Source organism: Ambystoma mexicanum, chromosome 9 (genome assembly GCF_040938575.1).
Source record: "Ambystoma mexicanum isolate Mex_15411 chromosome 9, UKY_AmexF1_1, whole genome shotgun sequence".
Classification (NCBI taxonomy): Eukaryota; Metazoa; Chordata; class Amphibia; order Caudata; family Ambystomatidae; genus Ambystoma; species Ambystoma mexicanum.
Genome location: NC_090931.1, coordinates 60,652,772 through 60,677,181, shown reverse-complemented (window position 1 = coordinate 60,677,181; position 24,410 = coordinate 60,652,772). Strand labels below are relative to the sequence as shown.

General features: G+C 46.9%; 1 protein-coding gene across 2 annotated transcripts in view; it reads right to left on the bottom strand.

Moving 5' to 3' along the window:
• Positions 1–24,410, bottom strand: part of NFRKB (nuclear factor related to kappaB binding protein) — a 423,246-nt gene that overhangs the window by 314,020 nt on the left and 84,816 nt on the right. For both annotated transcript variants that reach the window (XM_069614148.1, XM_069614149.1), the window contains exons 4-6: positions 10,537–10,738; positions 9,591–9,718; positions 8,166–8,340 (exon numbers count right to left, since the gene is read on the bottom strand). In XM_069614148.1, the coding sequence (XP_069470249.1) occupies positions 8,166–8,340; positions 9,591–9,718; positions 10,537–10,738 (505 nt within the window). The remainder of the gene's footprint in view (positions 1–8,165; positions 8,341–9,590; positions 9,719–10,536; positions 10,739–24,410) is intronic.

Below are 24,410 nucleotides of genomic sequence, written 5' to 3'. Positions count from 1 at the left end.
CTAAGGTGAATCAAGGTTCCAAACAAAAAGGCCAGGCTCTCGAGTGGTAGCTGTAGCAGAGCAGTCGGACTTGCCTGGTGATATAGTTCTTCCTAATAGTCACCCCAAACAATACACTACACCTACAAGCCGAGAAAATGTACATTTTTAGTAAAGCTCACATATAGAACATCTATTGGGTCAAATTAAGTACTTTAAGGCTACACATTACTAACAGTATAGGTATAAAAACAGTAATGGTCATTTAAGACCCAACTGACTCCTGCCACTTAAAATGCAAGTCCACTTACTGACGGTGGACACAATAAATATATCTATCAAGGGTGTGACACAAGGGTATCCGAAACAGAGTACAGTCACATCGTTCAATTCAGAGCCCCATGCGACAACACTGAAAATAGTCACAGAAGTCTCTAGGGAACAGTATTAATACAAAAGGGCACCCGGCAGCAAATGCAGGACCTAGAGAGGGAGAACATTTAGAAAAATTAAAGCCAGAGGCCACCAAATGTCAAAACACATTTAGACTGATTGTACAAACTCACTACAATCCTGAGAAAACGGTATGCTGAATTATGTTGCAGTTATACATTGAAACCAGGCCTTTCTCAGCCATGAGTGGAATTTTAAGATTTAAAAACCATTTATACAATCATAAGGTAAGTGTCTGTTTAATCACTTCAGGAAGAGTTTAAGGTAAGTCAGTAGGCACAGCCACGGTTTCAGGGAAAATGAAGCCAAATACCAGACCTCGCCACAGGTGCAGAGAAGACCACAATCAGTCCCAGGCGACATCAGAGGAGATTCTCTTGAAGTTCTACAGTGCCAAGCACAAGACCCAGCAGCTCCACCAAGCGATTAACTCAACGAGGGTTCAAGCCGATACAAACAAATGGCAAAACATGGTAGAAAGGGCCTGCAGATCCTCCCCCTGTCCCTCAACTATGGCCCAGGGGACCTCGGAGGGTAAGCATCTCAAATAACCCACCAGTCGGGTGCCCAGAGGTTGGTACTCATGGTCACAGTTCCAAAAAACTCAGTTCAGTAACAGCCAAACACAGTGAGTACAACTCTTCTTTTCTTTAACATTCTTTATTACAATTTTACAATAGAATTCAAAAACAATACAATATAACAGTCAATAAATAAAACAAGAATCACGCAAATTTCAACACACTTTTTGTACAAATTTTACAGGGAGTGCAGAGCTCGGAAGGTTGAGAAAAGGAAAGGGTGGACAGAAACTAGGGCGAAAGAGTAGCAAAGAAAAGAAGGAAAGTGATAGAAGAGAGAAAAAAGATAAAGAGGAGGAAAGAGAAAGAAAGAAAAGAGGGAAAAAAGGATTTGAGGGACTTCACGCCTATAATTGGTTGAAGACATTGCAAAATCTTTGTCTATTCTTTTTGATCGCTGATAACTTATCTTCTCTCTACATGTGCCGTTTAGCAGATCAGGCACCCACTGACTTGAACCCACGAGCCAGAAAGGAAGACTGAAAAACCTGCCCAAACAGAATCCAACGGCTCAGTGGACAGTACGGGGTAGCCAGCCAGCAGAACCTGGACCCACAACAAAGACAACAGTAGGGGCGACCCAGAATAACCAAAACAAATAACCATGGGGTGGGGGGTGTCCCACAGCCCTTCTAGATGGCAGCAGCTTCCTTCCCCAAGACGTACGAGCAAGCAAGGAGATCGACTGATCCTACATGAAGGAGGACGACAGCCCAGGATGGCCCAGCCAAGGGCAGACGTCCGGCAGCTATAAATCAAAGCCAGGAACATGATCCAGCCACTATGACCAGAACTGGCCCTAAAATTACCACAGCATTCGCATCTGCTTGTGGGAATATCTTCCAGCAGGAAGAAGGCCAGAGGAAAAAGGCCCTGTTCTTCCCCTGTTCGCCCCGGGACGCAACGGGAACCACGAGGGAATCCCATCCAAAGTTGGCCACCGGCACTTCCACGACCTCCCCTGCGGCCACATGTCCCCAGCGCCAGCCCGATTGGCCCATTCCCCCTCCACAAGGCTAACCACACACGCCGCCAGGCGAGCACCGGCCATCCTCCAAAGGTCCAGCTAACTAAGGAGCCCTGCCTTTCCGGAGGCGTCCGAGGCCCGAGCCGCCTGGTACCCCCGGGGTAGGCCTCTTTATAACTGCTACTAGCGACATCCTGCTATAGATCGCATCTTTAAACTGCCATTCCGCATAAATGATAACCTTGAACTTGTGTAATGCTCCAGTTGTAGTCTGCTCGATGTACTACTGAGCCTTTTTCTAATTTGTCTATGATCATCTTACACTCGCCTCAGTACATCTGGCCCTGCAGGTCCCCACTACACCCTGCCTCAGCTGCAGTTGGCGCCAAACCGACAATAGTCTCTGTTGGCTACTACTGTACCTGCTATGTGCCGCAGACCCCTAGGCACCTGCCCATCACCTTTGCTAGTTTATAACTACAGTCTAGTACTCACTTGACCCCGCATAGTACTAACAGTATATGCTGACGTTGCCCTGCCAAGCTTCCTGTACCCTGTGCATATCCGGACGCTCAAATATAACTCCAACTGCCCTCTATTTTCTGTGCTAGAGCACCTGTGTACTTGCATACTATGTCTTAGCCATCCCTTGCAAAAAAAAACGAATCTGCCTACTGTGTACCACTGTGCCACTGGGTTGTGCCTTATGGTCGCCTAGAGACCTCACTGCTATTGTGTTGTGCCTCATGGTCGCTTAGAGACCTCAGTGCTATTGTGTTGTGCCTCAAGGTCGCTTAGAGACCTCAGTGCTATTGTGTTGTGCCTCATGGTCGCTTAGAGACCTCAGTGCTATTGTGTTGTGCCTCAGTCGCTTAGAGATCTCAGTGCTATTGTGATCTGCCTTATGTTCGCTTAGAGACCACAGTGCTATTGTATTGTGCCTTATGGTCCCGTAGAGACTATTGTGTTGCGAGCATTTGCCATTGCTGCCTTTCTTTGCACATATGTGCATAGTCGCATCTCAACCCCTGTGATGTTAGTCAGCATTGCCACTGCTAGTACTATCCACCTCTAATTTGCCTAGGACCTAGCACTTTGCAACCATAATCACGCATATGTACCGGTCATTGCCCAGACTTATACTACTAGCTAGCCCGATAAAATAGTAGTAGCCCATAGCACTATTACTCGCCCAGGCACGTTCCACTAGAGACACATTCAGGTACACTATAGACAGCCAATACCTGTCCCCTCACTATTCCAAACTAAGCCAAACGATGCAAGGCTGGTTACTAATCATGATGTTTCCCTTCTGTGTCGTCCCGTATGACACCTTGCACAGGTACCCACTTCCTTTTCCTCGACAACGGCCTCTCCAGAGCAGCCTGCCCCCGTCATCACCCCATCCCATGCCCTACGCCTTTCTTGCCCTGCACTACACCATTCCCCAATCTGTATCATTCAACTAATAGTCTAATAGATCACAAAAGCATCCAAAAGCCACCAAGTGATAACACACCCCACTTAGTACCTATAACAACTACCCCGGTTCTCAGTGCACTTAGACGCACTAGACTCAGATCACGTACCTACATAACCTCCTACGTTCCAATCAGAGGACCCATCAAAGATAATCAACCCAATCAAATCCCTCTTCTAGGTACCATAAGAACCCAAAGACTCAGATCTAGAATCACTAACCCTCCTAGAGCTATCACCTTTATCAATCATGCTAACACAGGAAATATACCCCTATTAAAAACCCAAGTTAAACACCCTAAAAGTCCCATCATATTCAAACAACAATCTAACTCCATAGAAACTACCAACACTCACCCACCCCAACCCAAGAGCCACCTCCATCCACACACCTCAAAGCAGCCCTCATTAATGCACGGTCCATACCTGCTCATGCCACTGAAATTCATGACCTCATTATTGAGCAACAACTTGACCTACTCATAGTGACAGAAACCTGGCTCCACCAAGCTTCTGGCCCATCGCTCTCCATTGCCATTCCCCCAGACTACACCATTCTCAGAACAGACAGACCAAAATCAGTAGGTGGGGGAGTAGCCATTATCTCTAAAGCCCATCTCAAAATAAGAAACAGCCCTATTGAGAGCCCAGTCGGCTACGAAGTCCTGCTAGCTAAACTAGCTACGGACCACAAAACCACTATAAACATAATAACCATTTAGAGAGCACCTAACACCATACCTCAACCAGAATTAGACATACCACTATTGTTAACGCCACTTATTAAACCAAACACAAAATGCCTAGTCCTAGGGGACCTGAATCTAGGATTTAACGACCCCCAAGACCACAAAGCAGATGCACTAACACAGTGCACTTAAAGACATGGCTTTCACGCAACTCGTGAACACCCCTACCCATACAAAAGGGAGGTCACTAGACTGGATACTATATCTTAACACTATAGTATCCATAGACTCCATCACCCCAGTACCCTGGTCAGACCATCATTGCATAAACTTCACTATCCTGTGCAAAAAAACAGACTTACCGAAAACGGTTGTTGAAGAATCCTATGTAACAAGAAACATCCGCAAACTCAGAGCAGAAAACATCAACCCCCTATTAGCCAATGCCCTCAATAACAATATCATTACTGCCAAAGAACCTTGTGCCCTGGCAGACCATTACCATAACTGTCTTACCAGTACAATTGACGCCCTAGCACCCTACGTTAACAAAACCAAACGTAAAGACAAAAAGTCCTCCTTTTGGTTCAACGAGGAATTAGTCTCTTAGACGGATCAAAAGATCGCTTGAACACCGCCTAAAGAAAAACCACACCCCAGAAGCTCTGGAAGAATTCAACTCTGCAAACAAAACCTATAAATCAGACATCGCCCATAAAGCAGATGCCTTCAATACTAGAATTAGTAATGCGGCCTCCGATAGCAAAGAGCTATTCACCATACTCAAGGAGCTGGAGAATCCGATCCCCATAATTAACCCAGTCAAACCAAGTAAAGAATGGTGCACCACCATCCAAGATGCCTTGGCCACTAAAATTAAACTATTACAAAACAAAATTATCTCCAAAAGAAACCACTTGTCCGACAAACACTCCACGGCCAACCAGATCTCCACGATTATAGAAAATACCACCCCCCTCTTCAACTTCACACCAGTCTCTCATGATACAGTACTTAATACTATAGCCAAACTTAAAGCGTCCAACTGCAAAGGAGATAACTTTCCAGCACACCTAATTAAATTCTGTGCCCCCACTCTCACGCCTATAATCACTAACTTTGTAAATACCTCCTTCTCCATTAATCAGGTCCCAGTCAGCATTAAAGCGGCTTGGGTCACCCCTCTACTAAAAAAGCCCACACTAGACCCACTAGTGCACACAAACTACCGGCCCATAACGACTGTCCCATTCTTACTTAAAATCATTGATAAAATAGCTTATAACCAACTACAAACTCACCTAGAACAAAATAACCTGCTAGGAGCCAGACAATCAGGCTTTAGGCCTAATCACAGCACTGAGACAGCCCTCCTGGATCTTAAAATCCAAATAGACTATTAGAGATTCAGGCAAACTAGCCACACTACTGCTACTGGACCTATCAGCAGCATTCGACTTGGTAGATCATGACAAACTATGCAACACTCTAAAAAAAGATTTTAATCTTTCCAACAACGCCACACACTGGATCAAATCCTTTCTCACTGACCGTACATCCAGAGTTGCCATTGGAAACTTTGCAGCGGACCCCATAATAGTACCCATTGGAGTCCCCCAGGGATCCTGCCTCTCCCCCACCCTCTATAATGCATATACTAAACTTTTATTCTCAGCCTTAGACGATATGGGTGTCATTTACACCAATTTCGCAGATGAGACACAGATCCTCATCCCTATTACAGGCGACTACACCCAAGACACTCTCACCATTAATAAAGTTTACTCCATAATCCAAAACTGGATGGCCCCGAACAGTCTCTGCCTAAATGATGAGAAAACTGAGGTCCTCATTGTGGGCTCCCAAAAAAGAATAAGCACCCTCCACCCGGACTACTCTCACATTAATATCGACGGTACCCGGATCCCAGTACTTAAACAAGTCAAAATGTTAGGCGTCTACATTGACGCCAACCTCTCCATGCATAAACAAATAGCAGCCCTTTCCTCGTCCACAGCCTACACAGCAAAACTTATTGCACTCAGTCGCCAATTTCTCACCCCTGTAAGTTGCATCACCCTGGCTAGAGCCCTAATGCTAACAAAACTAGATTACTGTAACGTCCTCTTCCTAGGAACTTCCAAAACCAATTTAAACAAAATCCAATTACTACAGAATAAAGCCCTCAGAGCGGCTTTAGGGATAAAGAAATCTGAACATATATCCAGCACAAGAAGAGAAAACCACTGGCTGCCAATTGAAGCAAGGATCATATTCAAAACCCTTAGTATCGTCTACAAATGTACCACCAACAAAGCGCCCAGCTAACTCAACAACTCCATTAAAAAAAAATGTCATGTAGGTCGCTGAGATCTAATAATCTGGCCCTCTTAGAAGTTCCTCAATACAAATACAGCAGAGCATGAGGAAGTAGTTTCAAAGTTCTAGCCCCTTCGCACTGGAACGCACTACCTCTGAGTATCAAAAACGAGGATTCCTTACGAAAATTCAAAAAAGCATTGAAAACCTGGTTATTCAATAAATATTAACCACTCAAGCCCTACCCTCCCATGACCATCTACACTGCTTAGGGCAGCCGCTGTACTGCAAATAAGGCTGAAACAAAATGGGAAGGGCCAACTGACCAATTGGAATCTGGTATATGACTACATGATATCTTGTAACCTATGTATAAAGAACATTTATTATTTGTATTGTAACTGCAACATTGTATAATAATGAGTTTCCCTCTCCTGTATCTTTCGCCGTGATACCCTAGGGTCTGGGCGAGTAACAAATGTAATAAATAAATAAACCTGCAGAAATGAGGCAGGGTTTTGATTTCCCCTAGATAGAACCATGCCCTCCAATCACAGACCAGCGCACCTAAATCAAGGTTTTGACAGCCAGACAATCAGGATGACCCAAAAACAACTAATCATTCAGGCCTACTTCACAGGATGTGTAATGGTCGGTTCTGGTTGCAACTAGTCCCCACCACAATCGAGGGTTCAGAGCCAGGCTCAAAGGGAGCCCATATGTGCACAAAAGCCATTTTAAGCGTGCCCGTTTCCCTAAAGAATCACCAAAACCAAAACGGATTAAAGCAAGACTTAGAAAAATACATAAGTACCTCATTGGCTACCAATAACGTACACTGGGCTGCTAATGCAGCTGGCACCAGCCTACTCCCTAAAACCAGTGCAGGGTAATAAAATCCCCCCTGGACCAAAAAGCATCCCTGCCCTAGTTCCCTATGGGTTACCGTAGGACCATACCAAAAAAAGGGAGGTAGTGATAGGGGACTTCACTAGAAGTTATTCTAATCACCAAATGCAATCTTTAAAAAAATAAAACAAACAAAAATGTTAAAGGTTTAGGGGTTCCCAAAAATGGGGATAGAGAACAGTAAAAACTGAATTCTACCTTAGGATAACGCTTCAACAAAGGGCTGTGGAAAAATCTCCCGAACAGGTTTTTCAACCATTATGCAACACTAAATAAATGGTGCATGTACACCCACCTTTGCGGTATTTTATGTGCAATGTATTTTATTGCGCATCTGTCTGGAATGAATTGTACTTGGAGACCAGCCCACCTCCCTCCAACAAGGAAACTCGACTGCTCAGCCACACTACCAGCTGTGAACGTTGGGACCAACTTGGTAGACACCCTGCTAGACAGAGGGTCATTCTTTTTACACTCCTCAACAGAGGACTGTGGAAAATCCTTCCGCAACACCTGCAAGAAGAAGATTCCAACGGAGATACTGTGTTCATCTCATTTGTTGAGTAAAAAAAGCCCGCACTTGCGCTTTCTGGAAGTGACTTTTTATGCTATGATGTTTGAGAGTTTGATCAGGAAAAATAAAAACCAAACAAACAAGAAGCCATCTCAAAAGAACAATACAAAACAGCTGAACAGAATTAACCGTGCATGGATCGCAAAAGCCGGAAGCAGATGTACATCTGTGGAAAATACTTTGAGTGCTTAAGAAGCTTTTTGTATAAAGTGTACCTTCTTCTTCAGAAGACAAAGTGCTATCCCCACACTCATCCTTCACATCCCGCAGAATCTTCAGGTACCGGCGTTGGGTTCGTCTCTCCCTCTCCTCTGCAAGGCTAGCAGGAGGCTGCTGCTTTCTTTTCATCTCCATGTTGGAGCCATTCTGCCTGGCGAGGTCCAGCAGCTCCTATTTAAGAAACAAATGGGACATTCTTTAAATAAATTGCATACATTACAAAGAATGCCTGTAAATGCCCACATGCCAAGCAGTGTAATGTCCCATTTTTCTCATTATAATCAGGTTAAAAAACTCCAAGAGAAAAAATAAAAATGGGAATATTCGATACCCCAGAGTCTACTCACATTCCCACACACATCACAGGTGTGACAGCAGCAATGAGGTGCTTCACGCATGAAAGCACTCCCTATTGTTGCCACAGAGAGTCAATAAGATACAAATAAAGAGGGGAGCATAGTAAACAATTTTTGAAAACGAAAATTTTGAAAATGTTACTCCACAATAAGTGATTTTATTCCCAACTTTCAAAATTAGGGAAAAGGACACAGGCACTTTAAAAACTCATCTGCAGCCCTGGTCTCGAATGCAGAGACCCGGTTGCGTTGCCCAACTCTAGAGTTCCTAGCTAACTTGAAATGGACAGAGGACAATATTTATTTTTTGATTCAATTCACCCATCTGCTTCGACAGACTGAACTTCAGCAAAGGTCAAGGATGTGTGCAATCAGATCAAAATCGAGTTTGGCGCAACTATTCCTACAAATATGGCTGACGAGAGGTTGTGGGGGTTAACCATTTAAGTATGCGAAAAGGCTGATCAAACTAAAAAGCAGCTGTATACTGAGAAGTGGCTATTTTGCAGCAATTGTCAAATGCATGCAGTTGAAATGCACAATAATAAGCAACAGCTTCATAGGAGGATTAAATGGCCGAGTTTCCCATTTCTTTCAAGTTCAGTTGAAGACCAACTGCTTCCCATCCAGAGGTTCTCACCTAAGGCTTGCCGACGGCCAACGCACCTCCATGCTCTTATTCCCACCAGAATACCAACCGGAGCATGGCTATCGGGGGAACTATACTGGCCCCGTTCGGCAGGGCTCGTGTTGACAAAGCAGATGAACCACAAACAGAGCAAAGCACACTATCCTTCCAAGACAGTGATCGTTTATGGCACACCCGCCCTAAGCACCCTCCACACCAAAAACCACCCGCTGCACCAAAGTCATTTAATTTTCCCAAGATCCCAAAAACCATGTTCATGTTCAATTTGTCCCTGCACCCAAACACTTCCGCCACCCACCATCCACTGTATGAACATCCTTCTAGCATACCCAAACCATTCCAATGAACCTTTATCCCCCACATTCCGGCGCCATTGATTACAAACAGAGGTCTCCACGGTCACTCAGATCAGGTACCTTGCGAGAGGCCAGGATCTGCTTCAGGAGCTTGTGGAAGTACTGCTGTTGTGAGCACAAGTACCGTTTGTACTGCGACTTGAAGCAGAGTTGCCTGTACTTCACCACCTCCGGATTGAAGTGTCCATCTGTGGAAGAAAGGCCACCGGATTACATTCACAAACAATGGGACATTTTGTTTAATGAAGGTATGCTCTTAAGGGCAAGACAAACAGCTGCGGGTGGAGTGTGTGAGCACCTTTAGAAAACGAGATGCAATGCAAGGCAAAGCAGCAGGAAAGTGCCAGATAAAGACCTCTTTCACGCCGCCCTAGTCGCAATGCTGTTTGCTAGGGTAGTATAGTTCATGCAACCAATGTTGCAAAGAGAAGAGTGGCTCAGCTGGGTGCTTTGTTAGATCAGACAATGGTACATTCATAAAAACAGAGGGCGTGCACATAACTACACGCCGTTACTTCTACGGACCCCTTTCTGTGAAAAACTGCGTCTGTATTAAACCAGATACAAAAGCTATAAACATAATAAATCTGCATAGCAGTACTGTTTCTACCAACACAAAAAAGTAACACTTCACAAACACTTCTAGGAAAGCCCCAGGTGAGAAAATGTTTAGCAATACTGAGAATTTCTTCTTCTAAAACCTAAGAAAGCAGCCATTAACAAAAAATGCAAGACCTGTGAATCCCTTAAACTTCACTTTTCCTGCTACGACTAGTCATGTGCAATACATGGTACAAGTGGATACAATGGAAGGCTATGGAAACCGGCAATGGGCAACATGGAGATTGTAATGAACAAATGGGCACCAGCAATATCATTTCCTTATCAACACAAGCTTAAACATTGATAATGATCGACATTCCTAGCACTTTATTACATCCCATGAGTTTGCTTGCTATCGTGCTGTAAATCAAATTCCTTGGACATCTCGACAATGCCAGCTCACCACGAAAGAGTTTTTGGGCCAAGTGAAGAGGATTTCCGAAGCGGAAGTTCTCCCCTCCAAAGAGCGAAGAGATGACCTGCTCCTGTGTCTCTGCCTTCTTCTCGGGGAACTGGGGCAGAAACTTCTTCAGATGTTCCCGCTGGGATTCGGTCAGGACCTCTGTCCATGTGGATTCACTGACTACATCGAAAAATATCTCTGGCTGTGGAAGAAAGAACAACAGAAGCTGAAGAAAGCAGAGAGGAGAACAGCTTCTCCTAACAGCTATACGGCATCTGGAGACAACAGTAGAGACCCTTCTCGGTGTACCGACATCCTCCAAAGGTATTTTGCAGGCTGGCCTTTGAAGAATATTAGATATGCCAGCTAGACCCTTTTTGGGACACTCGCATCCTCTTCTGGCAAACTGGGTTTTGGGAGGTTTTTTAGAAGCAGCACTGGTGTGAGGTTCTGGGAAGCCAGCCTTATTGGGCTTGCAAATGCTTTTCACACCAAAGGTCAACTCTATAGCTCACTTGATAAGGAGGCTGAGTAGTCGGGCTGAGTTTTAGGAGATCAGAGGTTTAGTGTGAGGTACAACTGACATTAAGTATAAGAATGACCACACAGCTGTACATTACAATATACTATTCAAGAGCCCATTTGCATCAAGGTCAAAAACACTACCATCTAAACAAAGCACAATATACCCACATATCCAATGCTCCAGATAAGCTTCTGAAGTGGTAGGATTTGACTCCCCATTTTTTTTTTAAGTTGGGAGTAAAAATATTTTTGGAGCGAGTACAAAAGTTATTCCTTATCCCACTGGGGCTATTTTTGTAGGCGAATAAAAATGTATTTTAACTCTAAAACAGATTTTGTTTGTAATACGTGCACTTAGTAATTCATGCCCACTAAAAGATTCCTTTTTAACTTAAAGCTCCTCTTCGGATGAGACAGTAATAATAGTAGCAGGCCCTCCGTGTGGCACTGCTCGGCAGCTACCACTGATCCGAACATATGCAGGGGGCTGTGTGGGTGGCAGTGAGGGGGAGGCGCCTATGTGTCTGTGTACCATTTTTCAAAGAGTATTTTTCCCTCACTTTGCTTTTTGGTTGGGTCTATTTGCCCATTTTCAAGGAGTAAAAGTGGATGGTAGGCAGCTGATCTGTAGGGCTATATATGCTGAAAACGGATTAGCTACCACTTTAGTATTCACACGGTTAACCAAGCATATATGTAAAGGAGGTCTAAAACCCCTGCCCCTCGCGTTGTAGGCAGATAAAATATGGTAATTCGGGCCAATACTTCACCCTCCTGTTCAACATTGTAAAAATCAGTATTGTCGTCTGCTTAGGTAAGTTAAGCTGCCCTTATTCAGTGCACTGGAAATAGGGGTCGCTGCACATACTTGTTTAGGGCAGCATAGGATATAAAAAGTATGCTTCCATTTCGTACAAACATACATAACAGACATTAGGCCACACTGTGTTTAAACATGAAGAAGGCTATTCACATTCAGTAGGCACGGTAGTTCCCTGACAACAGGAATATGACCACATTAGACATTCATCATTTTAAAATGGACTCCTCAGTTGCCTCGCAAATAAATACAGGCTACAGGCTTTATGTCGGATGGGAGTTTAAAAGTATTTAGCAAACACAGGAAAAGTGCTGTGTGCAAGGTGGACTGAGATCAGCTGAAAAACACGTGCATACAATTCAGTATTTAAATAGCAAGAATATGTATTTTTTGGTGGTGTGGTTCATGAAACAAAATTGGCTTATATTCAGAAGAAAAAAAAAAGATAAGAGAGCCAGACAGACTATGTCCTGAACATGGTGTGCCAAAGAAATCTGCAACAAATGTGTCATCTCAGAAACTTGTTTGTTCAGTGTATGAATTGCAACATATTGCATGGTCAAGTGAAATTTGGGAAACTACTTAATTTTGCTAATTTGCATAAGGAGTCATGTGTTTTAGAACTGCCATTTTCTAGTTTTTAAAATTGCTGGTCATCCAGGAAATAGCAAGTTGTCCTAAACAGGAAGTGGTTTTGTCCAATGGGACTACTATCATTGATGTAAGATGACCAATTAAAATGTGTTAAAATTCAAGGTCCAGGATTCCAAGATGGCCACCTACAGGGGGAGGACATGCTGAGCGTAGCTCATCTCCGGCCCTAAATGAAAGAGGAATATTGAGCCCCTTTTCTCCCTTCCACACATTAATTATGTGAATACCGGATGACTACCACGACCCCAACAAGAGAAAGGTCCCGTCGTGATATCGGCCTGAGGGAGCGCCATTAAATTACAAAGCGGGACGAGAGCAGGGCATGGCACTCAGGCAGGAGCAAAGTGGAAGATTCCAGTGAGGGACTTTTAGGGAGACTTCTCATTTCTGTGCTAATTCCCTTCAACCTTAGAGACCCCCCCAGCTTTTTTACTGGACTATAGGACTTTTTAATTTTTACCCTGGAGTAAGACGTTTTTCTCAGTCATGTATTTTTACCTGATTTGGATTTTGTGTTTTCACTGTTTTTGGAGTCTGACAAACTCCATAGGCATCTGCGTTCTGTACAGCGACACACAGCACCTTCAGTGCAGTGTCACTGCGGAATCCTTTAAATTTCTCATAAGGTTTAAATACCTTTTCTTGTGTGAACTATACCCTTTCTCTTTGTAGGTCCTGAACCCTCAGCTGCAGTACAGCACCCATGAGTTACCATTTTGTCAAAATGGACCCAGTCTTCTTTCTTTGCCATTTTCAGTTTGTGAGGCCTTTCTTGGGTTTTACTCTGAGTTGAGACAGATTTGAGCCCTTTGTCTTGCTTTTGGCAGGTTTCAGCCTGGAAGGACATGATGTGAGGGAGGTCCCAAACCTCCCCTGTCCTTTGTCTCTATGAATGCCTGAATGCAACTAGTCCTGATTGGCTGGCTGTCTTTTCAGGACAGCCACCCTCCTGTGTGATCCACAACCTAGGCTGTGCATGAATGGAAGAAACATGCTTAAAAAGCGATAGTTTTGGGACTACAGGCAGAGGTGACCACTGGGAGAAACACTGATGAAGAAACCGTGAACGAAGCTTGCTGCAACCTCCTGGGCTGTGAATTGCCCGGCGAAGCCCTGCTGCTGTGCTGAACTCTTTCACCTCAACAGAGAAGCTCCTCCGGAACAACTTCTCCCCTTGGGTTAGTCGGACTAACTACTCCACTGGACCACCATCCCAGACTTGCTGTGCCTCTCCGTTGCATCGGCAGCCCAATGCCAGGGGTAGAGTGTCCGTAGTGGAGCGCAACATCTGCCGTGGATCCAATACGGCTAGCTCCAGGACTCTCCTAAGGACCCTCCAGAAGCAGGCGCTCCAGATCCAGAGTCCCCTCAACAGAGTGCAGGACCAAGGGAGCGAAGAGAGTGCAACCCGTTTCCAAGATCCGCAATGGTTCTGTTTGCTAAGTGATGAAACCGCAAAGTACAGCTGAACCGAAAAGAGCACGTAGCTAAAGACGACCTCAGGTACCGCCGCAGGAGCCCTCCTGACGTCCTCGCTCTTGTCTTCGCGACTGAGGCTCAGGAACAAGGGTCTACACCGTTGTAGCAAGGCAGAATCCAGCTGGAACACTTCTTCAAACCAGAGGTACTGTTAAGGATTGGGGTACTTACCCTATTGCCTTTTAGCCATGCTCTTCTCAGTTGGGAATTGCATTGGCTTACCTTTTAGAGTAGATTCCAACTTTTAACAGCTTGTGACCCTACAAGTGATTTTTCTAACAAACGCTCTACTTTCTGCAAGACTTTGATATAAGGAGTACATCAGATCCATAGACTGTGTCCCAAACGAGTGGCTATCCTCGCTCCCTGGAGACTCTTCTAATCCATTGACTTTGATACCGGTTGTCCCTCATAGGTGGTAGTTTGTTGTATATCGTTACTGCTGGGAAAGGCTTATTTAGATTTCATTGGAAGATTTAGTTGTCCTCACATATACTGAGAAACTGTCTAACCTTTTTCCTTCCCCAACATTTCCTTTCTACAACCTCAGAATCTGCAAAGTTTACTAGTGCGATATGTAAATGCCATTACTGTCCTTGTGATTGAAGTCACCTCAGGGTGTAGGAATTGTGCAACAAGCATACCCAAAGATTATCCACCAACTTGTTTTAATTCTGAAAAGTATATTTACATTGTTACACAAATTGCCTTTTTAAAGAATGCTTATTTAAAAATTGATGTTAAATAAATAATTTGTTATAACTGAAAAGCTGAGTGTAAGTGTTACTTGGCTACTTGTATTTATGGATTTCATTGCTACAGCTCTACAGCTCACATTTAGGCCTGGCTGCTCAGTCACACTACCAACTTGTGTATTACAGACCTATACCAAGAGGTGGGTTACCGAATACCAAGCAGATTCTTACCTAACTGGGACAAGGCCTCCACAGAAGACTTGGAGGAGACGTATACTAAAGGGACAGAGGAAGAAGTATTCCCCCTTCCGTCCATGCGCAGGCTGGTAGGAAATAAAAGTTTTAACGGAGGAGGCGGTGCACAGCAAACAACTGGAGGTGCGTCACCTTACGCTGTGCAGAGTAAGGTGACACATTTACCATTCAAATAAGTGGACCCCTTGAGGCAAGAAGAAAAGGAGATGGCAAATCGCAGAGGGGTAAGATATAAATCACTTTGGGACACAGATCATATTGATGGAACACCTGTGGGTGGAGCTTACTTTTAACGGTTTATGAATAATTTCAATTAAAGCAGACTCCAAAATCTGTGTCACTCGACGAGTGGGGAAGACTAGGTGGTGCAGGAAAGCAGAAGAGACAAAGATCACAAGTTGCGGACTGCAAAGAAACCGGAGAAGTCCTGGAGACATACGAGTTCAATACACTCCCATTCCACCCCATAACTTTAAAAACCTCCAATTAAGGGGTAAGACTCTTCATAGCACCCGAGAGTCAGGAGGGCTAAGGCAGCAGTTACAGAGATGAGGCTTTTGTCGGCAAGGGGTTATGGGCTACTAAGAAAGTGTTGGCGGACCCAGTATTATAGGCCTACATGTGAAATCCACAGGATTAAAAGAGTACAGCAGGAAGGTCATCTGGTATTCCCCTCTGGCTGATGTGAAGTCTGTTGAAGGGCACAGGTGGGCACTGGCGCTGGGAGTAGATCCAGGCGGCAGTGAATGTCACAGGACTGAGTGAAGCATATGTTAGGGAGAATTCTCAGAAATGTGTCGATTCCCTTCTACCTTAGAGACCCCCAGCTCTTTTGCTGGACTTTAGGACTTTTAATTTCTAACATGGAGACAGTGAGACCTTTTTCTCACCCGCTAATGTATTTTTATTGTGATTTGGACTCAGTTTCTTTTGACTTTATAGTCTGACAAACTCCATAGGCATCATCTTTACATTGTGGCACAAATCACCTTCAGTGCAGTGACACAGAAAAAAATTCTCTCATTTTTCCCCAAAGTTTAAATACCTTCTTTTGGATAAACTGCTGTTTCCAAGAGCAGTGAAGTGAAATTGACTTTACTTACCTTTTGTAACTTTCTAGACCCAGCACACACCATCTTACCATAGGGTGCTGGAGGGGTTACTTAGTATGCCCTTTGTCTAGTTTCTCATGTAACAATTTTATGTTACCCTTTCTACAATTAATGGGTGGTGGCAGTGGTTTACTTTTTACTACCAGTGTGTGTTTTTACCGCAGGCTGCATTCGTCAAAATGGCCTTAGTCTTTTTTCACCATTTCTTGTTGGAAAGGTCCTTCTTGAGATTTACTCTGCGGGCCAAACCAGATTTGGTCCCCTTTGTTCGTTTTATCTTTGGCAGGATTCACGAGTGATGCCCACCTCTGGCTCCAGTGTGTTTGGTAGGGGCAGGAAGTGAGGGAGGTGCCCGAAACTCCCTGTGCTTAATTCCCTTGGTTCCAGGAAGGCACCCAAAGGTGATTGGCCGGCTGCCTGTCCGCCAAGGACAGCCATCCTGCTGTGTGATTGACAGCTAGGCTGGAATGAATGGGAGAAATATGCAAAAAAGGCAAGGCTTTTTGGCTTGGAAGGCAGAGTCGACCACTGGACGAAGGAATCCGAAGAAGAACTTGGAGGAGACGCCTGCTGCAACTCCTGGACCGTTGGTTTGCCTGGTGAGGCCCTGCTGCTGTGCTGAAGCTCCGAATTCGCCTCGACTAGAGAAGCCCTGCAAGGACGACTTCTCCTCTTGAGTTGGTGGAACCAATCAACACCAAAGTAAGCCCGTCTGGACATCCTCTCGGAGCTGGCTGTACTTCCACTCCGCTGCTGCTGGAACCAGAGTGCCAGGGAGAGTAACACCAGATTGTGTGCGTTGTTTTTAAGTCGGACCCGAGCGTCAAGAAGATCCTCCGGACTTCCCTGAAGCAGGACTGACCAAGCCTAAGCCAACTCAACAGAGTGCTGGACCCCAGAAGCGAGGAAAGTCCAGAGTGGTACTGTTACACTTCGGGCTTCCCGGCATAATACGGTACGTCTACAAGCTCTGTTGTGGAGCAGATACAGGTTGCCACGGCGCCTGCACAAAGTACAGCGGAATTCGTGGCAGCTGACACGTCCTGTACGTGAGAGACGTATGGCAGGAAACGCCCCCGTAACAGCTTTAAAATCACTGTCCTTCAAGAGGCTCGTTGCTGCTAATTAGCATTACTAGCTACTGTGGTTACGTTCGTCCTTTTCCCTTTGTGAGACCCCCTCACAAGTCTCTGATCTGACTTCCTGGTTCTGACCCTCGCCTGGCTCCCGGATTGCTTAGTCTCCTCCCTTTCTGGCACTTCTATTGATCGTAACGGTTTTTGACCCGGACTGCTTCTGGTTTCTCTTGCCCTTCCCAGAGCCTTGTCGTGCTCCCCTGACAGCAGACGTGGAACGTTACTGGAATTGTTTTCCCTGCTTCCTGCTGCCTCTTGCGGTACTTCAACTCCAGCCTGCTGACAGCAGACGCGGGACGCGTTCCCCGGCGCAAGCTCCTCCTTGCAGTCTACCCGCCAACAACCATCCGGGACTCCTCAGCTGCTCCACGCTTCGCTTGGATAATTGTGTTTTCAGGAAACACGTTGTAGTTGTTCCATTTAGGTTGACCCCTGCCAATGCTCCTCTGTCACTCCATTTTTGTCTGAGCAGATTGGGTATTTCCTTGGCTGGACTTTGGGACACTGATTGCATTGCCAAAATTTGTGACTCTCCATCAAGTGCATATTAACGCTTTGCTGACTCTGCACCAACCCGCTCTAGTGCGACCCTCGTGCCACCCGGGTTTACTTCCCTATACTAACATTCCTGTTTGTTGTTTTCACCTGTCGTCTCCATTCCTGGACTATATCAATCCTAGAAATACCCACAATTCAGGTCTGTTTTTGGTTCAATACTTTAGGTAATCTCCTTTAGACTATGTTCACTCATTAAGGTTACTTCTTTAATTTTGTAGATCATCCCGGGGGAAGCTTCACTCCAATACTTACTTCGGTATATTTTGTATTATACTGTTGTATTGATTGGTTGTTTCTCTGCATCTTATAATATCTTTTGTATTTCTTTACAGCATTGGTATTGGCGGTGCATGTTCTCCCCGCTATTTTATTCAATTGACACCTCTGCCTGTTCCAATCGAAATAGCAGAGAGGTACATTGTAGAAAAGAGTCCCTCTTTTGAGCTGGGACGGAAGGCTGAATATCGATTTCTGTACACCCATCATCTCCAAGGTCAGTCATCCACGTCATTGACCTACCACGGAGTGGTGAGTAACAGGTACCCGAGAACCGCAGTGTTGCTATTTGCTGTCAGTCGCGAGGAGCTGAAACACTGAAGAACCGCTGAATCGAAATGTGCCCATTGCTGCCGCTGACCTTCCCCTTGCGGAGACGGAGTACCCAGACGTCCTCCCTCTTGTCCCCACGACTGAGGCTCAGGAACAACAGGATCTGCAGAGCTGTACAGGAACAGAAGCCAGCTGTGGTACTGTAAAATCTAAGAGAACTTACCTCGTGTTGTGTAGCCTTGCTTGCTCTCAGTTGAGACCCGTCTTTGTTAACTTGCTGAGTTGCTATAGCTTTGCCCGTCACAAGCCTCCCAGCTTGTGGCCCTTCAAGTGTTCCATTGTCTACAAACATTTCTAAAAACCTTGTGCAAGACCTTTTACCTACCTGCAGGGGGCGTGGCTAAGGAGCCATGTGAGAGGACGGGATTCTCTGTGGGCTCCCGCACATCCTGTAAACATCTGAAAAAAAGACAGTGCAAACTGCAGCATTTTGACCTGGAAAGAGAGGAAGCTGCGTGCGAAGCCTCGGAGAACGAGGAGGCGTATTGTGCGGGTGATCCTAGCAGCGAGAGAGGAACGGTGTCCAAAGGAAGGTCGTGACTCGAAGGCGACCGAACAAAGGAAGATGGCCGCCGGCAGACAGTGAAAGGACAAAGGGACCTGTTGCGGGCGACGGAGAAGCGGAGGCAACCCTGGTCAATGAGGCGCCGCCCTGGAAGTTATGGGACCCCTTGAAGCGTAAGAAATACGGGCGGTGCAGGTATGAGGAGCAGCACACCAGGAGTGTACTGATTACATGAGCCGGATGAGGCTAGTAAACGACCTCCTCCCCGAAACGTGAGGAAGGGCGTGAGATGGATGCCGCGGGACACATTGTAGCCCCGCTCCGACGCCAGAACAAGCCATTGCGCTGTGCAGTGCGAACACGCATGGGGCTAGACACACAAAGTATCCGCCACAGTAACGAGCGAAGGAGCGGCCGCGGAGGGGGGCCCGGGCACAAAAGACAGTGCACACGGCAGCATTAGGCTGTGTAGTGCTACATAGTGCACAGGACTGGCCTCAAACAGGCACTAAAGACAGCTCTCCCTAGAGAAGGCAGACACAAGGAGAGGACAAGTGGGGAGGAGCACACGGGAGATACAGATAACGAAGGAGCGCACCTGAGGGGTACAGCCACGGACGATGAGATAAGGCATAGGGGCAGCTAGGAGCAGCACGACAAGTGGGCTATCAAGGGTGCCCCCCATAATAACACTACAGTTCCAGCCCTGGATGCATACCTCTCAACCATTTGTGTCACAAAAGCGGGTGAAAAGACCCGATTTTGTTTTTGGCTGGTGAGAGGCCCATTGAAATGAATGGGTGTGCTGGGGGCTTGGCGGGTGAGTCTGCTGTATGGAGCTTTTGAGGGTCTGTGGCCCCCCATGCCGTGGTAGGGCATTAGACATTGGAACGGAGCGTGTGCCCTTCTTCCTCTGGTTGCAGAGTTGAAGCGGTGGGTGGACCCACAACAAGTGACTGCTGCGTCATGTCTAACAAGCCGATACGACAAAAAGTGAAGCAACCTACGTTGGACGAATTTGCCAGGACGCCGACAGGCCCGGAAAGTGCTAGAAGTAAAGATAAACCTCCTGCAGGTGGCATGGCCGCCGCAGACCCAAATCAAGAGGTTCTGGCTGCAATTGCGGACTTAAAACCAGATTTAAAAGCGGCCTGGGAGGCTAAGCTCGAAATAGTGGTGGCAGAATTGAAGACTGTGTTGGACCTTAAAGTTGGTGAAGTGCAGGAGGAGATGAACCTACTCCGACAGGATGTGAGGTCCCTGGCGGAGCGCACATAGAGCTTGGAGAAAGAGGGGAGCTCGAACACAGCGGATTGTGCTGCACACAAATCAGAACTACATGCCCTTGTGCAAAGAGTGGGCAACCTGGAGAGCAGAGCAGAGGCGGCGGAGGGACGCGCCCGAAGGAACAACATCCGTCTGTGGGCATACCGGAGGGAACAGAGGGCCACAACCCCACGGAGTTCATCGAAAACATGTTGTTGCAGGAGATCACAGGAGGAGTTCTGTCTCAGGGATTTGCTGTGGAACGAGCGCATAGGGCCCTGACGAGGAGGCCGCTGCCAGGCAATCCGCCCAGGCCAGTGATCGCCAAGATCCTTAATTATCGGGACCGGGAGAGGATTTTGGAACACTTTTGCAAAGGTGGAACAATCAAGCGAGGAGAGGCAAGCATAACAGCTTTCCCGGACTATACCCTGATGGTGCAGCGGAGCCGAATGAACTTCGGGGCTGTAAAGAGGAGACTGAGGCAGGCGGGCCAGAAATACATGTTACTTTATCCGGCGAAATTGAAGGTCTTTCATAAGAACAGAACTTTTTTTTTTTGACACTCCGGAGGCTGCCATGGGATGGCTTGATACGCAAGGCTGCCCCCAGGAGCCGGACGTCCAGGCGGAAGAAGGAGATGGTAGAGATAAGTAAAGAGTGCTGGGAGCACAGTGAGATTGTGTGGTTTATGTCATGATGCCTACCCCCGGAGCACCAGGCCAGACCCAGCACCCCCGGAAGCAGGCATCATGCCCTCGGGTAAAAGCCCAGCGGCCCCTTATAGGGGCTCTTTGGACTCAGTCCTGGCGCCATAGGCGCCAGGCTCATAAAGGGAGGTGTTTTGTGCACTTACCTGATGCAGACCATGCTGCACGCTTCAGGCCTCCCTGAGACCTGAAAGGGACTATTTTTTCATAGTGACTATTTTTTCACTCGGGCGTGGCCAGGGAAGGATACATACCTAGTTGGGCGAGGATACATACCTGGGACTTCTTTGGAGGCTATTTAAGCCACGCCCAGACAGCAGCTCATGCTTCGCGTTGTTCTGCTTCCTGCAGCTTAACGCTCACCGTGTCTGCTCCTGCTCCTGGACTCCAGCCACGCCCGCCTCGAACCTGGAAGACCTGCAAGGAAGGAAGAGAAGAGAAAGGTGAAAACCAAGGACTATTTCAAACTTCTTACCTGCATCCGGAATCTTCTCGCCAGCATCCCTGAAGAAAGACTTCCATTTAAAAGCTTTGCGTTGCTCGCTGCAGCGCCACGCTTCACTCACCTGTCCTCGAGACATCTCCCGGCTCCATCGCGGCTGTCAGCATCGGACGCCACATCTCTGCACCTAGGGGAGAGAGGAAGAAACAAAAGGTGAGCAGAAGGAACACAGAAGGAAAGCCTGATTAACAGCCATAATACTTACCGGCTTTTCTTCCACATTTCGGGTCGGCGCCGCCCCGTTGGCAGGTACCGTACCCCGGCCCCTATGGGGAAAGGACAAGAGACATTTCTGGGGGACAAGGACATTTAGAGGGATCGCCCTCATCACTACTCACCTCGGCAGTTTAACCCCTCGACGCATCGCCTTCATTCTGCACCTGAAATAAAGGACAGATCACAGGTTACAAAGACAACAAAGGGGGCCTCACTTTAACTTTGAACTTTCATACTTACGGTGCATCGCTCAGGAAAGTCAAGTGGATTTTGCCAGCGCCATTCTGAAAACCAGTGAAGTAACTGGACGAACACGCGCCCCTGCACCAGAAGCAGGATGGAGAGTTCATCCTTCCAAACCATAAGGTGAGCTTAAACCGGGGTTTGGAGGAAGTTAGAGAGGAACGAAGGGGGAAAGGGGGGAGCTAGCACACTATTCTGCAGACTGTTAATCCCCTTTCTCATCTGCAGAAGGATATTCCTACGGGCCAGGCAAGCACGATTTGGAGGTCCTGTCCAATTGGTTTTCCGGGTCCTGCGCATCACGCTAGAAGAGGCCACAGCAATCCAGACTAGACCAGCGCCCCCGTGGGAACCAGGTGAGTGTTACAGTTTAAGACTATGGGACTGGATTATAGTTATTGAAATTGCCTGTTTGTAGACGGGCCTGGAGTAGCATAGATAATGCACTGTGGCTGTTGCTTTTGTAGGGAGCCCTCCAGGGCTAGTCCTCATACCCCCCAGTTAGTATTAATAGTTAAGTGGCCATTAGGGCAACTTCACCCTACTGAGCTCGGTGTGTACTAGACGGGGCTAGATGTGGGGGTGCCCGAGATCCAGGGATGGAGCTGGGCAACAGTTGGGGAGGGAGTTGTTGGGTAGGGATGGGTGGGGGGAGGCGAGGGGGATGGGGAGTTTGGGGTGTATGCAGTTTTTGGGAGTTTGAGTTTTTACGCGAGCCTACAGGGAATAGCCCTAGTATTGTATCTGTGTTGCGCAGGTGGACGGGGCGGGCCAAGAGGGAGGGAGTTGGATGCGGATGAGCCATGGGAGATCTTAAAATAGTGACGTGGAACATCAGGGGACGTAATAGCTATTTAAAAAGAAACAAGGTCATGATGTATTTGAAAAGACAAAAGATAGATATTGCATTGTTACAAGAGACGCACTTGACACGGGAAAAACTGGAGCTGGTGAAGAGGAAGTGGAGGGTACAGTAGTGGGGTCTTCGTATTCGGCCTATGCTAGGGGTGTACTGGTCTGGGTGGCGCCGCATGTCCCGTTCCAGCTGCTACAGGAAACGGTGGAAACGGTGGAAACTGAGGGGCGTTTGGCCATGGTGAGAGGAGTGGTGGAGAATAAAGAGGTGTGCATTGTGAACACGTAAACCCCTAATCAAAACACGGCGGAGTACTTCCGGACTATGTGCACCAGCCTGAGCTTGTGCGCGGGTAGTGTGGTGATCTGGGGAGGGGATTTTAACTGTGTGCTGAACCCCGCAGTGAACAGGTCGGATGACAAGATGGCCAGGCCTGCCCCAGCAGCTAGAACATTGCAATCATTGTTAGACGACTTTGGACTGGTGGATGTGTGGAGAACTAAACACCCTCATGATAGGCAGTATTCACATTACTCGGCACCGCAACAGTTACACACTAGACTTGATTATGTCTTTGCCACGTCCGATGTAATGATAGAGATCGCTCATATAGAATACAAGGCGAGGGTCCTGTCTGATCACTCGCCCCTTGTCGTGGGGTGGCAATACTGCACCCCTAGGGCACGGATACCGACGTGGCGCCTCTGGGCTGAGGCGCTCAAAGATCCGGCTTTTCGGGAGGATATGAGAGATTAAATCATTCGTTATTTCGAGGTGAATACAGGAAATGTGGACTCGGCGGGGACACTGTGGGAGGCCTTCAAGGTGGTGTTACGGGGGGTGGCCATCTCTAAATACAAGGGCTTGCAGGATGGGGTCCTGGCTGATTTACAGAGAGCGGAAGGCGAATTAGAGAGGGAACTAAAAAGTGAACGCATAGACACCGAGCTGGTGCTCAACCTGCAGCAACGGTGCACGGAACTCTGGGAAAGGCTATGCAATCTCAACTACAAAAAGTAAGTTGAGAGACAACATGCGGGCGGAGATAAAACGGGCAGTCTTTTGGCGTGGCTATATAAAAGTGAAACCCCGAGGCCCCCGATTAGGACAATAACCAGAGAAGATGGGGAGGTGGCAGACACCCAAGAGTGAGTTACCAGGGAATTTGCAGATTACTATAGAGAATTATATGGAGATAGAGGGGGAGGCAGCAGGGAGGAAATGCTGGAAACTCTTCAAGACATTGGATTGCCTAAAATAAGCACAGAAGAAAGAGAGGAACTAGATGCTCCGATTACGTTGGAGGAACTGGAGGAGGTTGTTAAGCAGCTACCTACTAGTAAGACCCCAGGAGCAGATGGTCTACCTAGTGAATTTTATAAAGCATATGGGGCGGAAGTGCTCCCCCCGATGTTGGAAATGCTCAAAGAGGCGTTTGAGGTGGGACAGTTGCCGGAGTCGCTCAGAGAGGCGGTCATAATACCACTCCCCAAACCTAATAAACCGGGACATAGCTGTGGATCATACAGGCCGTTGTCAATGTTGAACCAGGACAGCAAGATATTAACGGCTGTCCTGGCGAATAGATTGCGGAAAGTAATTGGCAAACTGATACACCCAGACCAAATGGGCTATGTTCCGGACATGAATATTACTCACAACCATAGGCGACTCCATTGGGTGATCGAATGGTGCTGCGACGATGAAGGAGAGATGGCAATCGTGTCCTTGGA